Source organism: Meles meles, chromosome 1, assembly GCF_922984935.1.
Source record: "Meles meles chromosome 1, mMelMel3.1 paternal haplotype, whole genome shotgun sequence".
Lineage (NCBI taxonomy): Eukaryota > Metazoa > Chordata > Mammalia > Carnivora > Mustelidae > Meles > Meles meles.
The window spans coordinates 121,366,652-121,375,850 of NC_060066.1; the positions used below are offsets into that span (position 1 = coordinate 121,366,652).

The 9,199-nt window shown below is 58.8% G+C and overlaps 1 protein-coding gene across 5 annotated transcripts in view; it reads right to left on the reverse strand.

Annotated features, from left to right (window-relative positions):
- The window catches only part of KCNC4 (potassium voltage-gated channel subfamily C member 4), a 36,255-nt gene extending 32,639 nt beyond the window's left edge, over positions 1 to 3,616 (reverse strand). For 4 of the 5 annotated variants that reach the window (XM_046025728.1, XM_046025720.1, XM_046025694.1 and 1 more), the window contains exon 1: positions 1,591 to 2,283. In XM_046025728.1, coding sequence (XP_045881684.1) covers positions 1,591 to 2,268 — 678 coding nt within the window. In that variant the 5' untranslated portion in view covers positions 2,269 to 2,283. Of the gene's footprint in view, positions 1 to 1,590 lie in introns of all 5 variants that reach the window. The other variant, XM_046025711.1, reaches the window with a different exon arrangement.
- Positions 3,617 to 9,199: the final 5,583 nt, after the last annotated feature.

A 9,199-nucleotide genomic window follows, 5' to 3' on the forward strand; every position in this document is an offset into this window, starting at 1 on the left:
CCCTGGCCCTCACCTTCTGAGCTGATCTCAGGACAGTAACTCAGGACTGTAGGAGAAGAAACAAAGGCAGTTCCCCAAACACCACCACCACCACCCCCAGCTTCACTCTCAGTCCTGAGAAAGGTCTCTGCCCACCAGGGGCTGCCCCTGGGAAGCCTGCAGCCCCAGCCTTATAGGCCTCCACCAGGGGGACCTCTGTTCCTCCCAGGCAGGAGCTGCTTCTGCCCTGGTCTGGCATTGATGCCAGCCTGGCCCACCCTGCAGTCTCATTTCGGTCTCCCGTCCTCCCCTGGGTGGGGAAGTGGAACTTTTCCTTCCATGACAAGGCTGAGGCCCAGCCCAGGAGGTGCTGGGGAGGGTGACAGGGCTCTGAGACTCATTAACAGGACAACTGGGGATGCCAGAGGTGAGGACCAGCTTCCACAGCAAGACCCGATCCCTACACCCAAAACATGTTGTTCTTTCCTGTCTCCCAGACAGACCCCAGCCAGGCTTCAGGCTGCCAACCATGAAGCCAGACAACAGCCCCCAGGGTTCTCTCTCTTTTTTTTTTTTTAAAGAATCTTAAAACCATCCTTCAGGAATTTTCTTTTTTTAAAGCTCTCCAAGCAGATCTCTGCCCCTCCACCCCCTTTCACCTAAGGGGGTTGGGAGAAACTGGACTGACTTGGGGAGGGGGTGGTGGGAAGGGACTAGACCTTGCCTAGATCAACCTATGCCATCCCCCCGTCCCCCCATATGCCCGTTTCAAGCAGTAACCTGAACCAGGGTTTTCTGGGAAGCCAATCGGTGCTGCAGCAGGAAGAAAAGAAGTGGCAACACATCTGGGATCATCGCAGGCAGCCTGTGGCTGGCCACTAACCACGGGAGCCTGCAGCGCCCAGAACATTAGGCCCTTGCTGTCCAACTGAAGCCAGGCCATCCCAGGTGACCCGGAAGCCTTAGGGGCATGGCATGGGGCAGACATCTTGACTTACCTCCCTGAAAAAAAGGGTTCTCCAGAAACCTGGATGAGAGGCCTGGGTTCTGGTCCCAGCTCCGTCTGTCACGGGCCAAAGCTGGCATCCCCTTCGCAAAACTCATACTTCACAGCATTCGGAGGTACCCCGAGCATTTAAAGGAGGTGGCCTGCCACAGAGTAGGCCCTTAACACACCCTGTTTTCTCCCCCCCAAAACCTGCCTGCCTCAGGCAAGAGGCCTCATTCCAGCTCTCCAGGACGCTGGCCCTGTGGAGGAGCGGAGGGGTCAATGAAGAGAGGCAGCCTGCACACAAAGAAGGGGGTGGAAGAGCTCAGCTAAGGGTACCCCACTCCCTCTGAGGGGATGCGGCAAAGCAGGCATCTGGGACGAGGTCCAAGTGGTAAGTCAAGTGTGTGCAATCTCCTGGTGAGGCGTTCTGGAGAGAGGCTGTGTGGGGGGAGTGAGGGGGGCGGGTTGTGAGTCCCCTGGGGGCCCAGGGAAGCCGGAGGGAATTGGGAGGGAAGGAGAGGCCAGGTAAATCAATCTCTGCCGGCCCCTCCCGGCCCCTATCCCCACCGCCACGGGCCCCCTTGCACCCCTGAGAGGAGACCCAGGCTCCTGCCACTCACCCTGGCTGCCCGGGAGGAGTAGGGATCCTCGAAGAGCGCCCACATGCGGGGCTGCCAGCCACGGCAGCCCCCGGACCCGGCGCCGGGGCCCGCACCTCCCTCGTGGGGCCCCAGGCGCTGCAGGGCCAGCTCGCGCTCCTCGTCGCCGGCCTCGTCGCCGGTCCCCGCGCCACCGCCGCCTCCGTCCGGGCTCTCGAAGATATCGAGCGCTTCCTCGGCGTCGCGGTGCTGGCGATAGGTCATCCAACAGCAGGGCTCCACATCGGTCTCGTCGATGCCCCAGAAGGTGAGCTCCTCCTCGAAGAGCGGCCCGCATACGTCGGCGGGGCAGTGCAGCTTGCCGGTGCGGTAGTAGTTGAGCACGTAAGCAAAGACGCCCGGGTGCCGGTCGAAGAAGAACTCGCAGCTCCCGCCACCGCCGCTGCCGCTGCTGCCTGCACCGCCGCCATCAGACTCGGGCCGGCCCCCGCCGTCGGGATCGGCCAGCCAGGCGAGGCGGGTGCCCGGTAGGGTGCGCAGGGTGCTGCGGTAGGTCTCATGTCGCGTGCCGCCCACGTTGATGATGATCTTCTCCGACGCCTCGCCCTTGGCCATCTCCTCCTTCAGACATGTTTTGGACGGAGGCTTGTTCCCCGACTTGCGCCCACGGTAGGAGGAGACACACACCGAGCTGATCATAAGAAGCGCTGCGGGGCTTCGGCTTGGGGCGGCCGCTGCCCTCTAAACACCCTTCCTGAGGAGGCAGCGTCAGACGGGGGAGGGGGAGGAGGCGAGGAGGAGGCAGGAGGCGGCGGCGGCCCCCTCTGCGGCTTGGCCCTGCCCCTGCCTCCCCCCCGGGGCGCCGAGCAGGAGGAGTTGGGTTTCTCGGGTGCACAGGTGGTTGGGGTTTGGGCAGGCAGCTTCGGCGAGGAGGCAGGGAAGAAAAAGGCTAGCCGAGGACCCGGGCGAGGGGCCCGGGGAGGCAGGGGCAAACACACACCTCCCCTGCTAGGACTGGACACTCAGACGCTCGGGCTCTGGACACGCCCCCCCTTCACCCCCAGAAGGCGAGTTAGCGCACAGTCCAGGCGCACTGCGAGGGTCCGGGGAGCGCGCGCGCGCGCTCACACTCACACGGGCCACCCTCCGGCTCTCCCAGACCGTGCCGAGTCCCGGGAGCCGCCGGCTTCACTGCGGCGGCGGCAGCGCAGCAGCAACAAGTTCTCGGAGCGGCTGCCGGGGCCGGGCCGACGCTCTCACGGCAGCGGGAGCTCCGCGGGCCCAGGGTGCTTGCGGTCAACACGCGGCGGCGGCGGCGGCATGTGGCCTCTTCCCCCCATTCATAAATCCAGCGCAGGGCTCGGAAGGCGGGCGGGGCTGAGCGGAGCGCAGCGTTTAGGCGGGCGGGGGCTGTGCAGGGCGAGGCGGCCGCAGGAAAACAAGCGCGCCCGCAGGAGCGAGCCTCCGGTCCTGCGTCCGCCGCTCGGCAGCGGCTGGGAGCGGCACTGGGCTGGCGCCGCGCAGCGGGGGCCGTGCTGGGGCGGGGGGGCCTCAGACGGGGCGTCCTGCGCAGCGCCGAGCCTGGGGGGCGGAGCCGCTCTAGGGCGCAGGGTTCTGGGCTCCGGCGGCCGAGCGGCCAAGGACACCTGCAGGCTTCCCTGGCTGCGCCGATCAGGAGCTTCAGCGCAGCGCCCCAGCGCCGGGCTCCTGCGATCTGGCTGCGCTGGGAGCCACGCCATCCGCGCGTCTACCCATCTCCGGGCGGGGTGCCGGCCTTGGCTCGCGACAGGAGGCGGGCGAAAGGTGGCCTAAGGGTAGAGGAGCCTTGGCGCCGGTGGGCTGGGGCTCAGGGGGGCTCTCGATCTCCCTCCCGCGATGGTAGCGGATGCTACTCTTCGCTGGCGCCTTTTCCTCCCGGCCCCGCCTCGCCCGGGCTCGCCCTCCGCGGGGTGGGGTGGGCGGGGCGCGGCGCGGGGCCGACCGGGCTCGCTGCAGGGCCCGGGCGGCCGCAGAGCTCAGCCTTCCTCCGCGGAGCCGAGCCGAGCCGAGCCGAGGCGCGTAACCCCCTCGCCGCCAGCGCCCAGCCTGGCGCACCGCCCCTGCGCGCCTCCGCCACCGTCCTCCTCCCCGCCCCCCCAACCCCGCCCCCATCGGCCCGGTTCCCCGCCTACCCCCGGCCCCGCAGCTCCTCCCACTGCAGCCTCGGTGACACCCCAGCGCTCGCAGCCCCTAACCTCTAACCCCCGCCCGTCCCTTCCGGCTGCTCTGGTCTCCCCCAGCCCACTATTGTTGCGGTTTGATTGCGACGGACTGGAGGACGGGGAAGAAAGGGAGTGGAGAGACGGTGTCGCGAGGAGGAGACTGTCCTCTCCTGTCCCAGACACCCTGTTGGGACTTCCTGACCACCCTGCCCCCATCTTGCGCCTCCGAGGCCCAGCTGGGCCCAAGATGCCTGTGGCCTTGGTACTATCTCTGTCACCGTGGAATGCGAGACCTGGGGGGCTTGCGCAGAGAATTGGCTCCTGGTCTGAGCGGAAGAAAACCTGAGTTCTGGCACCCATGGGTATGGAGTGTGTCGTCCTGAAAGATCATTAGGTTAAAGGCGTGGCTCCTCCATGCCCTGGAAGCACCTAGAAAGTGCCCCGTGCCTGCCTTGCGACCCCCTCCTGATTCTGTGTTGCTTTACTCATTGCAGTTGGTCTCATCTCCCCTCTCTGATCCTGAGGTCTTCCAGACCCTGCTGCTTTTTCATCTTGATAGCTCCCACAGTGGCTGCCTCTGAGAACCTGTTTGCTAAGTGATTGAGAAGCTGCCATACCCAAAACATTAGGCTCCAGCCGGATGTTACTGGCCTCATCCCAAGAGCAATTTCCAGATTCATCGATTCATCTGTTTTTATTTGCTTTTGAGTCCAGAGCCTCTTCGACATCTTTATGTTAACCCTCATTTTTTTCTTACAGCTTGAGGCAGCCTTCATGTCCATCCGGGTGACGTAAAGAGGATTTTAAGGCCAAACTGCAAGGCGATGGACACTTGGTCTGGACACCTGTGCACCATCCAACTTCCAGATCAGGCAGTACCCGGTTATTTGGGAAACAAGACAAGGGCTTGGGTGTGCTCCTAGGAAAAGTTAAAAGCTCAGTGCAGATGCCAAGGGTTGTCTGCGAAAGTATCATTAATGAGGTCAGAAAACCAGAGGGATGGTGGTCTTTGATGATCTGTACTAATATGCAGGGAAGGTGGGTACCATCTTGGACTGTGGCCAGAAACACACATTTGCCAGCACCTCTTCTGTGTCCAGTCCCTAATGTCTGCATTTCAGAGTTTGGCTGGCTTTGATTTTGCTGCAGCAAAGAAAAAATATCCCAAGTGTGACTGGGAAGAGGAGACCCAGGACTGGACAGAAGCTGGAGTGAGAAAGGAAGAGCCATAGCAAGGATTTTAAAAGAACTGACCATGGTGAATGGCTTTAACATGCTGTTTGGGTGTATCCTGGCAGACTCCCTTGGGGGTCTCTCCCACTTGCATTTTTCAGGCTGGCTGAATTCAGTCATTCGAAGAAGAGGGAGAAACTGATGGGAGTGGGATGGGAGTAATGGAGGGGGGGAACAATCCTAGCATCCCATAGCCAAGTCATTTATTCATCCAGTAAATATTTCTTGAGTACCTACTGTGTACCAGAAGCAGTTCAGGCACTGAAAGTCAAGGAATAAAATAGCCCTCCCCGCCCCTGCCCCCACCAGGTCTCAGCAAATATTTGCACTCTTGGTTCTTCCATTCTGCGGTGTTTGTGGATGGTGACAAGCATGTGGGGAGATGGGTGGAGGGAGAAAGCTACCAGGCAAATAGAAGGCCTGGAGGGAGGGGTGTAGGATCAAAAAGTTGGGGTGGGGGTAGGGGGACCCAGGAAGAGTAAGAGAAAACAGAGGGCCCAGCCTGGGAGAGGGAGGGAGTCCAGGTGCCAGGGGGTTGGGGGTGGTGAGGGGTTGGGAGGGTCCCTGACTCAGCGCACTGACCAGATCCTGAAGATGGGAGCTCAGCCAGAGGCCTCCAGAGACATCCTCTCTACTTGCTGAAGGCTTTATCCTAGAGCTCTGAACTAACCTGCCACCTGACCTTTCTGGAATCTTCTGGGGGCTTAAGAACGTTGGAGCTGGCATCATGAGGCTCCTCCCCATTAGTTCTGCATGTATAAAATCACGCTATTTACCCAAAGTACAGAGCCCAGGACGGAGTAGAGAGCCCCCTGCCCAGCCTGCTCTGTGCCAGCCTACTCTGGATGGGTAGGTGCTGCCCCCTGGTGGTGCTAGGGATTCCTGCACCAGACTTCACCACTACGGGCTGTGGGGATGAGGAGAAAATGAGTTACAGACTTGGGGTAACACCAGATTCTGGGTTTCCTGTCAATTCCCAGCCTACTTCTCCCATCGGAGACTCTGCTTGCTCTTGCCCTTTCCCATTCCTCCAAGACTCCGACAACCAGCAGGCTTAAGCAACGTTGTGAAATAACCATAGCTAGAAATTCCTAAATCCACAAACCTCTTTCCATCCATTGTCTCCTTTTTTCCACCTTCCTTCTCGAGGCCCCAGAGCTGCATCTCACAGTCAGAAAAGAGCCCCTTTCTGGGTGCTAGCTACACTAAAGTGGCAGCCACAGTGGTTCCCCTTACCAGGAATAAAGGGATAGCACAGGAACAGGAAAAGAGGGCAACGTTTGTTCCCAGAGTGACACTAAAGGGCTGGCAAGCCCCTCAAATAAGGCCCTTCGTTGGTCTCTGAGAGCTGAAGTCGACTCTGCCCACCCAGAGCTGGAGAGCCTAACATCAAAGCTGTTTACCCTTCCCCTTTCCATACTCGGGCTTGGAGTGGGGCTCAGCCACTTTGGGGTGACAGGAGCTGTCCAATATCCTCTCCATCTTCCCGTTTTGGACTCTAGTTGTTTTGCGGGGTTCCAGCCATAGCAGCAGATGCCACAGCTGTCAAGCAAGGATCTCTCTGCTGATACATCTTCCCTTTTTGGCATTCCGGCTCTGGCCAGGGACTGACCCCTCCTTCCTGAGGCCCAGGTCAAGGAACCAGCATCCTTTCCCAGCCTGCCTGCCCCACCCCCAGCCCAATTAACTGAAAGCTTTATCAGCCGTCATCACTGGGGGGAAGGTGATAGAGCCTTTCCTGCCCTCTCCTGGAGGCACTAAAGAAGAGAGCTGGAGGAGGCTGGGAGGTTCCTGTTTGCTTATCAGTTCTTTGAACCCTGCCTCCTGCCCCCACCCGCAGGCAGCCTGCAGAGACTAACAGGCTTCAAGTCAAATGTCGAGAGCCTTCCCAAGAGGGGCCTGGAGAGAGCCCAGCATGGAGGACAGCCCTTGGGGCCTTGTGGAGGTCAGCTATAATGGTTCTGCACAGGGGCAGAAGATAGGGTTGGGTGGCTCTTAAAATCCTATGAAGGGGTATTTGGAACTCAGGAGATGGATTCTGATGTCCCAGCCGGTAAAGGGAAAGGACCAGAAGGGTGCTGGCCAGAGGCTCAGGCTTGGCCAAGACTCAAATCCTCATAACTCATAGACTTGGAGTCAGACAGTTGGCAGGGACCAGAGCACTAGCTCCCAGGTACAGTCTTCTTAAGAGGTTTCAGGCCTAAAGAGCAGCAGTGAGCTCTGGGGAGACTGAGCGGGGCCTATGGTTGGTCCAAGGGTAGAGAATGATATGGGATCCCACATGGCCTCTGCCTGTAGGATAATATTCATGGGAGTCACAGGACCAGGGCTAGCTAAGTGGACCCCCAGAGCCCTCTTTACTCAAGGCTGCTGGGATTGAGACCCAGTCTTCAACCAGAGAAAGCATGTGCGGGTGCATACACGCGCGTGCACGCGCACACACACACACTAGCTCAGGGCCCAGCTGGCAGGACTTCTTGGCACTCAGCATTTCTCCATCTAGAAAAGTACAGATTCCTCCCACCTGGGCTAAATTCCAACAAAACTGGTTCATTCCATTAGACGGGTTAATTCGTTATGACGGTCCCAGCCCGCTTCAGCAGTGTCCTGGGGAAAGGGGAAGCCGTTGTCTGGAGAGGCAGACCCAACATTGGCTCCTCTTGGACGCTTATGAAGCCCAGGGATCCCTCCCTGCTTGGGCCAGCCCTGGGAAGAATGGAGAGACCCAGAAGCTGGCCAGCTCTGACCCAGGGAGCCGCAGGGTGGATCTCCACTGAGTCTTTCCATTCTGCACCTAGCACTGCGACTGGCATGGAGTAATCTTAATAATGGTTTGTGGTTGAGTGACAGACATCATCTTCTCCCCATTTCCTGGGTCTCCTCCCACATAGGATAATGTCAGTGAAGAACGCACCTGGGTGCCTGATACCAGTGGGTCATGACAGTGGTGGGACCTCCAAGTCAGATTATGACTGCCTAGACGAGGCAGATGGCCCCTGCCTGATCCTTATTTGTATATTCCCAGTGCTTAGCACAATCCTTAGGATTCACAACACTTAGTTCATGCTTGACGCATGGAACTTCTAAGGTGGGATAAGGTGGGGGGAAGGTAGAAACCCTCCCAGTCAGAATTTGCATTTCCTAGACTGGGAGTCAAGAAACCCAGGTGTCAGCCCTGGTTTCCCACACCCCACACCCCGTTTGCTTGTGGGAATTCGGGTCGAACTCCTCCCCTCTCTGGACCTCAGGTTCTCCGATTGTTCTAGAAGGAAGTTGGGCAAGACCATCACTAGGCTTCATGTTCTGGTTATTATCGCTTTGACGTAAATGTCCCCCAGAATTTAGTGGTGTCAAAATGACAAGCATTTTATTTTGCTCAGGATACTCTGGGGCAGCGGGTCAGAAGGGCTCAGCTGGACGGTTCTGGCTTCAGGTCCCTCCTGCAGCTGCAGTCCACAGGAACTGCAGACCTCTCGAGCTCAGCAGGGCTGCATGCTCACTGCAGCATGCTCCCGTGGCTCACAGTAATGGCAGCCATCGGCTGGGAGTTGAGCTGTGCCTTTTGACAGAACTGCCTCCAAACACACAGCTCCTCTAGCAGTCTTGGGGCAGTTGGACTTCCTACGTGGCGGCCGGGTTCCCCTAGAACCACTAGCCCATGCCAGGTACAAGTGGCATGTCTTTTCCTAAGCTAGCCTTGGAAGCCAGATAGCATGACTTCTGCTGTGTTTTGTGGGTCCCGGGAGATGTTTATGCACCCAGATTCAAGGGGAGGAGCACAGACTCCACTTGAAGTATTAAAGGATGAGGGTCATTTTTTAAAAAAAGATTTTATTTATTTATTTGACAGAGAGCGCATGCACAAGCAGGGGGCGGGAATCAGAGGGAGAAACGGGTTCCCCACTGAGCAGGGAGCCCAAGGCTCAATACAGGGCTCGATGGGGGGCTCAATCCCAGGACCCCGGGATCATGACCTGAGCAGAAGGCAGATGCTTAACCGACTGAGCCACCCAGGCACCCCGAGGCCATTTTTTTTTTTTTTAAATCACCACATCCTGTGGTGTGTGGAATCCTTCAACCCTGACCCAAGCCCTTACAGGTGGGCTGAGACTGTGGCGCTGGCTGTAGCGATTTTCTGGGGGGAGCAGGGCAGTGTGTAGGATCAATGATACTCCCTTCTTTGGAAACGATGCCTT